Below are 15,904 nucleotides of genomic sequence, written 5' to 3' on the forward strand. Positions count from 1 at the left end.
ATCCCATCTCATTTTTCTTTACTTTCTCCTAATATCAGAAATCATAATATGGCCTCAGAGCAGGAAAGTGACACCAGAACCCCTCTAGAACTCTTCCCACCACAAACACACAGGCAAAGGATGCCTTGGGTGAGGGAATGGTGATGTGTTAAAGACATTGTTACAAGCAGGCTGAGGACAGGGCTCTGTGGCAGGGCACTTGTCTAGCATGCACAAACCCTGGGTTCCTTCTCCAGCATGGAGAATTAATTACAGCACACAGGGCCACTGTTTATTCTTCTACTCTTTAAGAGATTCTAAGCTGGGTGTGGTGATGCACATCTTTAATACCAGCATGAGGCAGAGGCAGGGGCAGGCAGATCTCTGAGTTCAAAGCCAGCCTGGTCTACAGAGCAAGTTCCAGGACATCTGGGCCTACATAGAGAGACCCTGTCTTGAAAAAACCAGAGAGAGAGATTGAGATCCTAAGTTACATACAACTGTACCAATGCATTATGATAAAAATATCCCTTACATTATTGTGGTGGTTTGAAGGAGAATGGCCCCCTTAGGCTCATATGTTTGAATGCCTAGTCCCCAGTTGGTGGAATTGTTTGGGAAGGATTAAGAGATGTGGCCTTGTTGGAGGGAGCATGTTACTGGGAGTGGGCTTTGAGATTTCAAAATCCCATTCCAGGTCCAGTCAGTCTCTCTCTCCCTCTCCCCTCTCTTTCTCTCTGTCTGCTTAATAGTGTTTATTTATTATCTGGGTCAATTGGGAGCGATTGGAATCAATGACTTAATTGTAAAATTCTATTAAAGGTTTCTATAAAAGATTCTTCATTCCTTTCTCCATGTGATGCTTTTTTTTTTTTTTTTTTGATATTCAATAAGACAAAGAGCAAAGCCCTCTGCTGGGGACAGGGACAGGTACAGGGACAGATTCACAAGACAGCCTTCAGGCAGACACAGATTCAGATTTATACAACAGACAGACAGGAAGACCCATAAAACATGAAGCAGAGAATTCAAATCTGCACTCGCTCTTGGTTAAATGACACCAAAGGGAAGTGCTTTGATTTTTCACCTTAATGAGACACTGATGCATTGTTGGTGTCTCTGAGTTTATTATTAATGTGTTCAAATGGCTGGATTTGTAGGACTAGCTTCTCACCTCTACATTTTAGAATTGATGCAAAAATTGGAGGAATGGACACAATCGCATCCCACCTTCACTGAGCTAGGTCTGTGGGCACCATGTCCACCAGGAGAGCCTTCCATGAGGCCCATGTGCAGAGTCCTTTGTGTCAAGAGCTGCTGAACAGAAGGAAGCCGGTGAATGTGGTATCGTCATCCTCATCTGCAAACAAGCCATTAAACCTCTCACCTCCCATCACCTGCATCCACACCTCGTCCCCGAGCTTCAGCTCCAGCACAATGCCACCAGAGGCCTGGTCCTCAGAGCTCATATAACCATCCTTGGTGTGCAGGACTTTTACCCCATTTTTGACCAAAGAGACCTGCACATTCCTGGAAAAAACAGTGATGTGGTAGGTGAAGTAATAGACACCAGCCACATGGCAGGTGAATTTCCCTGTTGCTACATTGTAATGGTTCAGTTCATTGTACAGGATCTTATCGAATTTGATGGGTGCATCAGGAGGCGGGAACTTGCTGATCACCGTGAGCCCCACAGTGAAAGCACTCTTGGGCAAGATGGGAGCCTCACCGACCTTCCCTTTCTCTCCTCGATCGCCTTTCCAGCCTCTTATTCCTCTGACTCCTGGCTCCCCTTGGGGGCCCATGGGTCCGGCTTCTCCCCTAGGACCTGGTTTGCCAATGGGGCCCATTGGGCCAGGTAAGCCCTTGGGGCCCAAAGGACCAGTACTGCCCATTAGTCCTTCTGGACCAGTGGGGCCCACGTCGCCTTTCTCTCCCTTCTGCCCCTGAGGGCCAGTCTCTCCTGGCAGCCCTTGCTCTCCTGTAGAACCAATGGATCCCTTCGGGCCATGCTTCCCTGGGGATCCTCTGGAGCCTGGATCACCTTTGATGCCTTTTGCTTCAACTCTTCCATCTGCTCCTGGATAGAGGAAGATAACGAAGACAGGGTTTAGGAATCCCTCGTGCACAATGTTGAAGTTTCTATCACTGAGCATTTAATTGAGACAAAGTAGGGTGCAGGTTCGCAATCTGCTCAGAGTCTGAAAATTCACAAACTCCCAAATTGCGTTCAGGGAAATGTACATGTAAGCACACACACAAACCCTCTTTTTTTAAAGGGTCTCATGTAGCCCAGGATGGCTTCAGACTCACTATAGCCAAGGATGGCGGGATGATCTTAAACTTCTAATCCTCTTGCCTATACTTCCTGAGTTCTGGGACTATAGCTGTATTTGATCACTCCCAGGTTATGCAGTGCTGGGAAGAGAACCTGGGGCTCCGTGCAGGCTAAGCAAGCACTCTACCAACTGAGCCACATCTCCAGCCTCCAAAAGTATTCTTTTAGTCAGGGCTCGTATGAGTAATGACAACTGTACCACCAAAGTATCCCATGATGACCCAGAGACAAGGCCACCCTTGGGAGAAGCACACATTGAAGAAAAATATGACAAGGAGCAGATCAGTCCAGGATGCTGAGTAACAGGGCCTCAGTCCTAGGCAAGTGTCAGCCCCTCAAGGAGTGGGCCTGAAATCAGATCTTCACTGTGGCCCACATGCCTGCCAACTGTCCAGTCCTTTCCACCCCAGTTTTCCTCAGTCTATATGAACACTCCACACTCTTCACTTCTTCCACCTGGATTGGGAGGCAATGGTGCTTATGAGCAGAGAGCCTGAGCTTCCCTCAGAATATTACCTAGCCTTTCTCCAACCCCGGCACACACAGATAGTGAGCCCCATCACATTTTTTCCCTCATCTATAGAGCTGGAACAGTAATGCTACCTCATTTATAGAACTCTTCTATAAATTTTCATAAAAAGCCTTAGGTTAATGCCCAGAATGAGTTCATGTATTTGACATTACAGTCATCTCTCTCCCCTTCAGTTACTCCCTACCCTTCAGGTTGCAATTCATTCTGGGAAAGTACCAGTCACTGAGCTATCCCTCCAGCCCAGGGCCCTACTCAAGTGCCACTTTCTCCCTCAAGTAAGGCGACATGCACTGAGTGAAGTAGAAGCTGCCTCCTTGGCACTCATCCACTAAGTCAGGGGTCAACACACTGTGGCCTGCTGCCTAAATCTGTCCTCTGACCTGATTTTGCATAGTCCATAAGCTAAAACTAGTTTATGTGTTAAAATGAGCACAACTAACATCCCATCATGATGTGGTGGCCACAAGCCCTCCAGATCAGCTACTCAGGGGGCTGACAAGGAGGATAGCCAGTTCATAGCTTTCCTGATCTATAGAGGGAGGCCCAGGCCAGCCTCAGCAACTCCATCTCAAACTATCTCAAACTCAAAAGTTACAATAGAGAGGTGTTGAGAACAAATAACTATTGAATGCTTAGGCCAAAATGGGACATCTCTGTCATCTCCTTCACGACTGAGAGAACATCGTGAACAAGGGCATGGAAAGAATGTAAGAGCCAGAAGAAGGAGTGAGGAATATTGTAGAACACTGAATTCCAGGCATGATATGGTTGCTGTACTCTTGAACTCATGACAGTTGTGGTTACCTGCACAAGATGAGGTCCCTCAGCACTCTGCCGTGGAAGAGAAAGGAGCTCCTGCGACTCCACACTTCCCCGAGGATTTACGTGGAGTCAATGTGTGATGTGGAGGGAGATACATTTTCTTCAGTAGTTAGCTGTTAGTAAGGGTCACCTGCTCCTACAAGCATACTCTCACCCATGTGCCTATAAATATTCTAATGAAACTCACTGGGTCACACATACAAGAAAAGAGGAAAGAGAGGAGAAGAGAAACATCAGAGGAAGAATGGGACTGGCCAAGAAAGGGTAACAGGATGAATGTGCTTGAAACATTATGCACAAGTATGAAATTGTCACAGTAGACTCCATTATCTATAATTAACATATGTCAATACATGTTTTTAAAAAGAAGGCTGTGGCACAGTATTTGCTTAGCATGCATGCATTTCAAGGTTTAATCCCCAGTACTGGGGTTGGGGGGAAAGTAAGACTCTATACTATGCAAAAAGTATATAAAACAGAAATATTGGTCTTTCAGCCACAGCTCCCCCAGAACACCGCAACACTTGTTTGTGGCTCCCTTTTGGTGCATGGGCAGAGCCCACGGCCCACAAAGCTGAAACAAATTTCCATTTGGACCTTCCAGGGAGAGTTTGCTTATCTATGCATGCCCCTATATCTCTTGAAGAGAGAGAATGTTGGTGGCTGTGACTAATCTTGATTATCAATTTGACTACATCTAGAATCAACTAAAACCCAAACATCTGGGCACACCTGTGACTAATTTTCTTTCTCTTCCTTTCTTTCTTTCTTCCTTTCTTTTCTTTTCTTTCTTTCTTTCTTTCTTTCTTTTCTTTCTTTCTTTCTTCTTTCTTTCCTCTTTCCCCTTCCTTCCTTCCTTCCTTCCTCCCTTCCTTCCTTCCTTCCTTCCTTCCTTCCTTCCTTTCTTGTTTGTTTTTTGAGACAGAGTTTCTCTGTGTGGCCTTGGCTGTGTAGCCTGGAACTCACTCTGTAGACCAGGCTGGCCTCAAACTCACAGATAAATGCCTGCCTCTGCCTCCTGGGTGCTGGGATCAAAGGTGTTCACCACCATACCCAGTGAAGGATTTCCTTAATTGGATCATTTGAGGTGGGAAGACCTGCCCTAAATTTGGGCCATGCCTTCTGTCTTGAAGCCCATGAAAGGACGTGGCAGATGGAAGCTTTTGCTTTTTGCCTGCTTGTTCTTGTCCTAACTGGCAAATCTAGATATCCTGTTGCTGGACCATTCCTTTGCTGGTGTTAGAATCTACCTTTTCATGATTCCAACATAGACGGAAGACCAGCAGCTCTTTAGGAATTCCCCAGGACTCTAGATCCAGATTGGGACTGCTGAGACATCCAGGTTCTCAAATGAACAACTAACAGATTCTTGGCCTTCCCATTGAGAGCAGCCATTGTTGGACTCCCGAGACCACAGCTTCTAATCCCCCCAACCCCCACCCCACATATGTATGTGTGTGTTTATATTTATAACCAATCATTCTACCAGTTCTGTTCCTGTAGAGCACCTTGACTAATACAGTGGCTCATCCTGGGAGCCCCAGACAGGTCAGTCCACAGCAGTGTCTAATAGCATTGTGTTAGAACACTGTGGATGGGTAAATGCAAAGCCAGCGCTGACCTGGTTCTCCTTTCTCCCCACGAATTCCATCCTTCCCTGGGCCACCGGGATGTCCTGGTTCTCCTAGGTGGAAGGGAAGAAAGCACACAAGAGCTGAGATTCCAAGTCCAGTTTCCTAGCTCTGAGTCTCTATTGATATGGGAAGTCCTAGGGTGCCCCAGCCCGCCTCTTTTCCTGCCAGTGCAGCTGGGGTAGCAGCTATTAGTGAGTATCCAGGGGATTGAGTCATGTAGAATGAGCAGGTTACGAAATGCATCGGTGACTTCCCGAGCACCCAGCGGTGGGGTGCCCAAGGAGCATGAGGCAAGGCAAACTAAAACACTGAGCACCAAGCTCTAAGTTTGTCTCCAGATGAGGACTTGGAAGTGATCTGAATGTGGGAGGTGATAGGCATATCTCTCATTCTGATCCCTTTCCACCAGTCATTCAGAGAGTGGAACGGAAGTCTCCCCAGATTCCATGAAACATCAGAGACCTCTGTGATATGACTGTTGGGGAAGGAAAGGCATTGTAGACGAGAGGCGAATGCCACCACACAAGCTGTGAGGGGACACTGGGCTCTGTTAGTCATACACTAGTCCTAAGTCTGGGAGCAGGTCACCAAGCAATGGCCAGACTATGGTGACAGAAGCGCTCACAAGGCCACAGTTTACTCCAGGTTCTGTCTCACTTCAGTCAGTCAAGACCCCAAAACTTCAACCCTACCATTCTGGTCGTAGGGTGACAAGCAGCTGGGACAGCCTTCAGCTCTCAGGACTGGAGAGTGACACAGGCTGATTTGCATCCATCATAACGCCTGGTGTTACCCCAAGAAATCCCAGGGTCCCATTGAACCACCAAGAGGGAGGTATCTCCAAACCAGCCTCCTCTCCATTATCACCCACTCCTTCTCTGCACCACCCCGGAAACCTGAGCCTTCCTACCCAAACTTCTTTCTCCCTGCTTAGTTCCCAGGTCTTGGGTTCTGCAGCACTATTTCAAAGCTTTTATGATTATACAGGTCAGAGCATGAACATCTACTAGAACAACTGTGGAGGTATGTCACGGACATTGTGCTGTGTGTTGATTACATAAAACACACAGCACATCTTCAGAGGACCAAGTAAAGAAGCAGCAGATTTTCCTGACAAGCAGCACAGGTTAACGTCATTCTCCTAAGAAAAAGCACATTGAGGAGAGAGAGAGAGAGAGAGAGAGAGAGGAGAGAGAGAGAGAGAGAGTGAAATTAATTGAATGGAAAAATAGAGATATTTTTTGTTTGTTTTGTTGTTGTTTGTTTGTTTGTTTGTTTGTTTGTTTGTTTTGGAGACACAGTCTCTCTATTATTTAGCTCAGGCTGGCCTTGAACTCACACAGATCCACCAGCTTCTGCCTCCTGAGTGCTGAGATTAAAGGCATGTGCCACCATACCTGACCCAGAAAAAAATGTGCTTTTAAGAAATCTGTTTTGACAGAGCTGGGGAGGTAGCTCAATGACAAAGAGAAAGAATGAGGACCTGAGTTCAAATCCCTAGCACCCATGTAAAAAGCCAAGTATGGCTGTCTGAGCTTGGAAGGAGGACTGGAGACATGGGCGGGGAGACACAACAGGGTGATCCTGAGGATCTGCTAGCCAGACAGCCTGGTCAACATGGCAACACGGCAAGCTTCAGGTTTGCAAAAGACCCTGCCCCCTGTAAAGCTGAGCAGAATAGAAGATACCTGACAATGATGTGTACACACACACACACACACACACACACACACACACACACGTGCACGCGCATGTAACTAGAGTTTTCCTGCCTTGCCCACAGTTAGGACAAATCTTTGTCACACCAAGTAAACACAGAGACTTATATTGGTTACAAACTATATGGCCGTGGCAGGCTTCTTGCTAACTATTCTTATAGTTTATATTAATCCATTTCCATAAATCTATACCTTGCCACGTGGCTCGTGGCTTACTGGCATCTTCACATGTTGCTTGTCATGGTGGAGGCTGGCAGTGACTCCCTCCACCTTCCTGTTTTCTCTTTTCTCCTCTCTGTTGGTCCCGCCTATACTTCCTGCCTAGCCACTGGCCAATCAGTGTTTTATTTATTGACCAATCAGAGTAATTTGACGGGCTGGAGAGATGGCTCAGCGGTTAAGAACACTGGCTGTTCTTCCAGAGGTCCTGAGTTCAATTCCCAGCAACCACATGGTGGCTCACAACCATCTGTAATGAGATCTAGTGCCCTCTTCTGGCCTGCAGGGACACATGCAGACATTACACTGTATATATAATAAATAAATAAATCTTTAAAAAAAAAACAGAGTAATTTGACATATAGACCATCCCACAGCACACGCACTCACACTACAGACAGAGGGAGAAAGAGACATTGGTAGATTGATTGATTGATTGATTGACTGACTGATTGATTGATTGGTTTTGAGCTGGGCACAGTGGTACATGCCTATAATCCCAGCACTCAAGAGGTAAAGGTAGAAGCCAGGTGGTGATGGCGCATGCCTTTGATCTCAGCACTCAGGAGGCAGATCTCTGTGAGTTCAAGGCCAGACTGGTCTATAGAGCGAGATCCAGGACAGGCACCAAAACAATACACAGAGAAGCCCTGTCTTGAAACAAAACAAAACAACAACAACAACAAAAAGAGGTAGAGGCAGGAGGATGAAGAGTTCAAGTTCATCCTTGAGTACACAGCAACTTTGAGGCCAACCTGGAATACATGAGACACTGCCAATAAAAAAGAAGAGTTGGGCTGGAGAGGTTGCTCAGTGGTTAGAGCACTGGCTGTGCATCCAGGAGACCAGGTTTGATTCCCTGTCCCAGATGACTCCATGTCCTCTCCTGGCCTCTGTGGGCACTACATGTACATGGTGGCTAGACACAAATGCAGACAAAACATCCATATACATAAAAAAAATTAAATGTCTAAAAAACCAAAAGCCTTTTTAAAGGGGAAGTTCACACCAAGAAACATGGAGAAAGATTGGCAAAGGGAGAGGTAAACAAATTCAGCATTACATGTATGAGAGTATTACTCTTGATTTATCTAGTAATCATCTTTCCTCTTCATGTGTGCAAAATATTCGCTAATAAACATTAAAACTTCATATATTCAAAAATAAACACAGATCCAGACATGGTGATGCATGCCTATGGTCACAGAACTGGGGAAGCTAGATGTGACACGCTCATCAGTCACTTTGAGGCCATTTCAGTTATCAGAACGGCTGTCACAGACTCAAAATGCTTATGGCTACAAAACTCTAAATTTACTTAATAAAATTCCCTAAATGTAAGATCACTGATGCTGGTAACTTTATTACAGGAAAGTGTAAAACTTAATCTATTTTTGTTATTATTTATTTTTGACTATTTATTCCATACCTAGTTTAGACATTAAACTTTATCAAAAGTCATGTATGTATTGGGGGGAAACACGATATTCTGTTGTAGAATATTATTTTAAGATGTGCTACATTTGTTTATACTGTGGAATATTTATTTTTTTAGATTTCTTTATTATTATGTATACAGAAGAGGGCACAAGCTCTCATTACAGATGGCTGTGAGCCACCATGTGGCTGCTGGGAATTGAACTCAGGACCTCTGGAAGAGCAGTCGGTGCTCTTAACCTCTGAGCCATCTCTCCAGCCCGGAATATTTATTTTAATGATGCAAAGATTGTTGCATTCTTTTATGTTGCATTTGTTTAACTCTGTGAAGCTGTGTTATTTTGCCTGTCTAAAACACCTGATGGTCTAATAAACAGCTGAACAGCCAATAGCAAGGCAGGAGAAAGGATAGGTGGGGCTGGCAGGCAGAGAGAATAAATAGGAGAAATCTGGAGGAGAGAGAAGAAAGAGTAAGAGAACAAGGAGAGTAGGATGCTAGTGAAAGTAAGATATACAGAAGTAAGAAAAGGAAAAAGCCCAGAGGCAAAAGGTAAATGGGATAATTTAAAGTTAAGAAAAGCTGGGAAGAAAGCCAAGCTAAGGCTGAGTGTTTATAATTAAGAATAATCCTGTGTGTGTGATCTATTTGGGAGCTGGGTGGCAGGCCCCCCAAAAGAGCAAAAGCAACCAACAACAGAATTACGTGTTTTCTATGGCCTTAGGCATCCACCACTGGCCTTCACCCTGTGGATGGGTGTTGCTACTATACTTAGCCATCAGACTGCTCCATTGGCCTCATGATACCAATGATCCATCACAGCCATAGTATCGCACTCAAACGCCCTATGGTTGCAGAAACACTTGCTAACAGTCATCTCCAGTGGATGAGAAGCCTGTGAGGACAGGGTGCTGTTTGCCTTGTCCCGCACTCCATTCAGCACCTAGAATACTGACATGGCAGAGCCTGTCTTTGAGAAGTACCTGCAGGGCACATTGGTGGGTGAGGGCTCAGTGGGCAAGTGGAACGGGACACCAGTGGCAAGTGAGTGGACGAGGCAGTAAGAAGCCACGAATGTCAAGTACCTGTGTCTCCTTTGTCACCCTTGGAACCATCTCGTCCATCTCTTCCCGGTAGGCCATTGTGACCTGGATTCCCAGGGATGCCAGAGTGCCCCTGCCGGCAGGTGTCCTGGGAGTACACACTCCTTGCACATGTGCCCATAACCAACAGGAGCCACCAAATCCTCATGGTCGGACGACAGGGATTGTACTGAAAGAGGGAAACAGGAACTGAAAGACGCGTGGTCGCTGGGTGTAGGTATAGTTGCTGGTCACGGACACAGCCTCTCATCTCTGCAGTGGGACAGGCCTTGGTCCTTGGGCACGGACACAGTTGCTGGGGAGTGACCTGGCCTTTTCCCTCTGCACTGACAAAGGCTTGAACATGATCTTATGTGTCCGATATTCAGAGCAGGGAAAACAGAAACCAGCCAGTTGACCAAACTGTCACCAAGCCTGCACAGTGGCACATGCCTGTAATCCTAGCACTAGGAAGACTGAGAAAAAAAAAAAGTAAGTTCTAGGTCAGCCTGAGCTATATAGTGAGACTCTATTGTTGAGAGAGAGGGAGCGGGGGTGGGGGGTGGGGGTGGGGTGGAGGGGAGGCACATTGTCCTCAGGTGGTAACACACACTCAAGACCACTTTTAATGGTCAATAAATGTGGAAGCCAAGTTTTGAGGTCCGGAGACCTTTTATTTATTGTTTCAATTTGAGCAAGCCACTTTTTTTAGCTAGAGCAAAAGGTTTTCTTATCTCATGGAGCAGATATAAAGACCAAATTTGACCATACTATACATGGAAAGGCACACTAAAAATAATAAGACCCACATAGAATTACCATCTGAGCCAGCAATTCTAGTCCTGGGAATAGAGCCAAACAAAAACAAAACAACAACAAAAACAGAGAGACTTGAACAAGCCCTGTGCTATGGAATAATCCCTTCGTACACTGTGAAGATTTGTCACTGTGATTGGTTTAATAAACAAGCTGACTGGCCAGTATCTGAACAGAGTAACGTTAGGTGGGAAAGCCAAACTGAGAATGCTGGGCAAGAGAAGGGCAGAGTCAGGAGTCACCAGCAGAGAGACAGAGAGAAGCAAGAATGGCATACTGAGAAAAGGTACCAAGCCATGTGGCAGAGGGTAGATAAGGAAATATGGGTTAATTTAAAGTGTAAGAGTTACTAGTAACAAGCCTGAGCTATTGGCTGAGCATTTATAATTAATATTAAGCCTCTGTGTTTATTTGGGAGCTGCCAGCAGGACAGAAACTCCTGCCTACAGCTTTGTTCCTGGCAGCAATGTCTACAGAGGCCACAAGGGAGAGCAGCCCATGTGGCCATTAGTGGATGAGTGGTTATAGAATATGTAGTATAGAACTACAGTGGAATACCATTTGGCCCTCAGAAAGTCAGGAAATCCTGAACCCATGCTACATCATGGATGAACCTCGAGGACATTAGGCAGTTACAAAATCTGGGACTGAAAGATTGATCTCTGTGAGTCTTATTTAAAGTATGCAAAGTGGTCCAACCCATGGAGAAAGCAATACAGCCCATGCCAGGAGCTGAAGAGGCGTGGGTGCTGTTCAGTGAAAGATGAAACTTCTGCAGATATATGTTGGTGATGGTTGCAGGATGATGTGAATGTACTTATTGCTACTCAGTCATACACTTAAGATGGCTCAACTGGTAAGTTTGAATTTATGTATGTATTTTATCACAATAAAAGACAAGAAAACATTAAAGCAGAGGATGTGACTCATTTGTAGAAAGGCTGCCTCGCACACACGGAGCCCTGAGTTCCATCCCAGTACCATACACATACAACAGAAATTATGTGGCATTAACAGCAATGTACCAAACATCTACGTTTGGGCTGTGGCTTCAGCTCAGTGTTAGAACACTTGTGTAACACATATGAGTCCTTGGCTTTAACTCCCAGTTCGACAACAACGAGACACTTGAGCCCACTGTGGTAGTGCATTCCTGAGCACACAGCAGGTTGAGTCACAGGCCTGTGCACACACCACCAGAGTTTGGGAGAAGCACATTCCCAACTCCTTTGCTCTGAGGACAAAGCCCTTTTCCTTGGGTTCTTATTTGTTTGCCTGTTCGTATTTGTTTCTGTTTGTAATCTGCCTTCAGCCTCAGGTTGGGGCTGAGAGCTGGGTGAGAGGGGAAAATGGGTTGGCAGGTGTCTCCCCACGACAGGATCAGCATGCAAGCTCCCACAGGGGTTTGAATTCTTGAGATGTGGATGAATGGGATTCCAGATCAAAGTGAGGAACCCTGTGAGTGTGCAAAGTGTCACACCACCTCTCCCCCAGGACCTGCCTGGCGGGGGTTCTGGTTACGGAACTCAAAGGCTCATCTGACTGTATTTTCAGCATTATATCTCCAGTCCCCATATATAGAGTATAGAGGAGCAGATTGAGCGGTAATGGTTGAAGGCAAGGGCTATGTGATGGCAGCTCTTTTAAGATTGAAGGCACAAAACAAAACAACAAAAAAAGAACACATAGGTTAATGCAACCCATCAGGCCCCAGATCCTTATGTACTATCCACAGCAACGTAGATGTTCATAAACCTTTGTAAAGGAAAAAACCAGGGTGTCTATCCCTTTGATCCAGGAGTGCTTTTTCTAAAATTATTCATAATAAAGCAAGATCTGTGTGCCAAAGGTAACTGCAGCATTATCTGTTAAGGTGGGAGAGGGCACATTATGTAATGCCTAACAATAGACTAGGGGGTGGGACAAAACACTGTAAGAGTTATAATGGTTGGTGACCTAGGTAAACATGCCTGGAGGCTGAAGGGTGACAAGTTCACGATCAGCTGGCATATGGATGAGATTCTGTCTCAAAAGACCCACCCAAACATAAAGGACTAAAATGGGGGCTGGAGACAGAGAGCTCAGCAGTTAAGTTCTCTTGCTGAGGACTGGAGTTCAGCTCCCAGCACCCACAGTGGGTAGCTCACAAGTGCCTATAACTTCAACTCCAGGGGATCTGAGTCCTCTTTCAGGCCTCTGAGGGTATCCACACAACAAGCACATGTACACACAAGGATACACAAAAATAAAATAAAGGTTTACAAATTTTTAAAGTGATTTTTAGAAAGACTAAAATATCAGGCATGTACGTATATTATCAAATACTAGAAGTAAATATATGCAAATAACCAAACATGTTAATGTTTAGACTGATGTGGTAAGAGGCTTTCCCGTGGAAAACATCTTTGTAGTGCTAGTTACACATTTGTAGCTATTTTATTTATTATTTTTAATTGTGTGTGTGCATGCACAGGTACATGAGTGCACACACATGAATGTAAAGACCCTTGGAGGTCAGAACATCAGATACCCAAGGAGCTGGCATTACAGGCCACCAGATGTAGATGCTGAGAACTATTGGCAGTGCTCTTGACCTCTGACCCATCTTCCCAGGCCCTTTGTATCTAGACGCTAACAACCAAAAACTGTGTCGTTCTCTAGTGGAAGCTGCTGAGTATTATGGGATACAGAAAGTGTTTCTGGAAGAGGAAACCCAGCTGTTTCCCTCTCAGTCACAAACTCACTCCACTTCAGGAAGCTGAGTTTCCTTGGAGCCAAATCTATGAGTTTTCTATAGCAGCTTCGGCTGCTGAACTCACAAGTGACTGGTAGAGTCTAGGTTGACTCCTCTGTGTTTTACCAGCGTTCCCCCTCACTTCCCAGCCTCTATAAAAAGCCACCTGGTGCCAGACAGTGGTGGTGCATGCCTTTAATCCTAGCACTCAGGAGGCAGAGTCAGGTGGATCTCTGTGAGTTGCAGAGCAAGATCCAGGACAGGCACCAAAACTACACAGAGAAACCCTGTCTTGAAAAGCCAAAAAAAAAAGAAAAAAAAAAAAAGAAAAAAAAAAGAAAAAAAAAAGCCATCTGGCAGGGTGGAGAGACGGCTCAATGATTAAGAGCTTGGTCTTGCAGAGAACCTGGGTTAAATCCCCAGCACCTACATGACCGCTCACAACCATCTAAACTCGGGTTCCAGATGATGTGACGCCCTCTCCTGGCTTCCAAGGGGGTACAAAGAGACAGTGCTGGCATAACACCCATGCACACATTTTTTTTTAAAAAGTCACTTTTGGTGCCTCTTCTGAATAATTTTCTCTAATTCATAGTCAAGAATAAGCGGATTCCCAAACATTTCAGATGCCTTATGTCCCCTCAAACACTTCAAAGTCCTTACAAAGCCCCAAACACTAACATTTAACAGAATTCAGGAGAATAACCTTATTTTTTCCATACAGGATATTTCTATGCCGCTCAGGCCAGCTTAGAATTCATGATCCTTCTGCCTCAGCATCCCAAGTGCTGGGATGGCAGGTGTGCTGTACCAGGCCAGCTTGTGAGCAGTCTTTCTTGAGGCCCAGCTTGCTTGCGCATAACACATGAGGGATGACATCATGATGTCCCTCCACACCAAGCTGGCTTTATTTATTTCTCCCATATATTCAATGCAATGCCAGAGTATGTGTCTTTTCCTCAACACATATTGAGGGTTTTTTTTTATAGACCATATAAATTAGTATAGACATAACTATTAAAAACAGGCTCATTAAAACATGTATCTGATAATCTGACTGCATTTCTAGAAAGGTCCGTTATTCTTGTGATTTATCCTGTGTTTTGTCTTCTCCCAGTCCAGTATTGCAGAATTCTGGCAAATGAGATTCTCTGCTTTCCTCTCTTGTTTAGAGCCCCCCTCCCCATATGTGTGTGTGTGTGTGTGTGTGTGTGTGTGTGTGTGTGTGTGTGTGAGAGAGAGAGAGAGAGAGAGAGAGAGAGAGAGAGAGAGAGGCTGTAGCTCAGGCTGGCCTGGAACTCACTCCACAGCCTTCTACGTCAGCCTCTCCAGTGTGACATTACAACTATGAGCCACCACACCTGTCAGTCCTTTAGAAAAAAGTTTTAGAAGCAGATTACCTCTGTTCTTACCCAGAGCTTTATAAGATACCTGGCTACCTCAGAACCCAGTTGCCTTCAGCTGAAGATGAAAAAAAAAAATCCTTTGCAGCGCTCTTACCTGAATCCTGGAGTTGCAGGCTGGATAGGGACACGGTGCGAATAGGGACCACACACACCGTAAATAAAATCCTGCCTTCCTGCCGTAGAACTCCCCAGTGCACATAACTGCAAAACATCAGGAAGGGGAGGGGACGGAGGGAGGCACAAGACAAAAGCCACAGCAGCACCGGGGTTGGGTAGCATCTCTTTGGAGCACCCTGGGTGTGTGGAAAACTTGTCCCCTTCTTCTGTCCTCTGAAATAAAAGGAGGGCACTCCAGGAGTTCCAGCAGGTGGGATGTGGGAGAAGGGACCCTCACTGCAGATTTCTTCCTTTAATGTGAACAGCTTTCTCACTGGCCTTGAGTCCATCGTATCTTGGGGTAACAGGTGCAAAATAACCAAGATGACTGCGGCAGTAACTGGGTGGCCTCTGCGTCACAGACCATTAGGATTACTCTTGTTTAGAGCTTTCAAATGGTTAGTTACTGTTGCCTGTGACTTTCATCAAGGGCAAAACCAAATTCAAGGGCAACCTACCTTTTAGTTAACCTTTTAGTTTAGTTAACCTACCTTTTAGTTCACATCTCTGCAGGGCACTTTGACAGCCAGAAGGAAAAGGCCTACAGCTGTGCTTTTGGGGTTAGTACGTTCAGGAGGTAGCTCTGAGCTCTCCTGACTTCTAAGGCTCTAGATAAGACCAGACACTCCCAGTGACTCTGCTCAGTCCCTTAAATATACCAAACTGTAAAATAAAGTTATTTTCTTCCGGTTGGGTATTTAGCACGCAGTAGACCACTTGCCTAGCAAACACAAGGCCCTGGGTTCAGTTCTCAGTTCAAAAAAAAAGCTGGCAGTAGGGATGCACACCTTTAATCCAGCACTCAGGAGGCAGAGGCAGGCAGATCTCTGTTGAGTTTGAGGCTAGCCTGGTCTACAGAGGAAGTTCCATGTGGATAGAGACTGAAGGAGTCTAGAGGCTAGCATGGGTTTTGAAGTGTAACCACAGGCATACGCCAAAGGAAGTGGCCCTTTCTGGCAAGCAGCAACCTCTTTCATGAGTTCCTGAGGAATACTGCTCCCGTTATAGCCCAGAGCCCAGCCTGAGCTGAGCA

General features: G+C 45.6%; 1 protein-coding gene across 1 annotated transcript; it reads right to left on the minus strand.

Moving 5' to 3' along the window:
* Nucleotides 1-1,100: 1,100 nt before the first annotated feature.
* On the minus strand, nucleotides 1,101-9,948 carry LOC131919955 (complement C1q and tumor necrosis factor-related protein 9). The gene is made up of 3 exons (XM_059274383.1): nucleotides 9,763-9,948; nucleotides 5,293-5,355; nucleotides 1,101-2,059 (listed from the first exon to the last, which is right to left on the minus strand). Exons 1-3 carry the CDS (start codon nucleotides 9,926-9,928, stop codon nucleotides 1,287-1,289), a joined length of 1,002 nt encoding a protein of 333 aa, XP_059130366.1. The 5' UTR covers nucleotides 9,929-9,948; the 3' UTR covers nucleotides 1,101-1,286.
* Nucleotides 9,949-15,904: the final 5,956 nt, after the last annotated feature.

The sequence above is a fragment of the Peromyscus eremicus genome, chromosome 9 (assembly GCF_949786415.1).
Source record: "Peromyscus eremicus chromosome 9, PerEre_H2_v1, whole genome shotgun sequence".
Taxonomy (NCBI): domain Eukaryota; kingdom Metazoa; phylum Chordata; class Mammalia; order Rodentia; family Cricetidae; genus Peromyscus; species Peromyscus eremicus.

What these genes read in the sequence shown, in the direction of transcription:
- LOC131919955 (XM_059274383.1), bottom strand. Translation starts at nt 9,928, where the DNA reads ATGAGGATTTGGTGGCTCCTGTTGGTTATGGGCACATGTGCAAGGAGT. An exon ending in GGGTGACAAAGGAGACACAG is followed by an intron (nt 5,356 to 9,762) that starts GTACTTGACATT and finishes CCTTCCACCTAG; the next exon opens with GAGAACCAGGACATCCCGGT. An exon ending in TGGGGAGAAAGGAGAACCAG is followed by an intron (nt 2,060 to 5,292) that starts GTCAGCGCTGGC and finishes TCCTCTATCCAG; the next exon opens with GAGCAGATGGAAGAGTTGAA.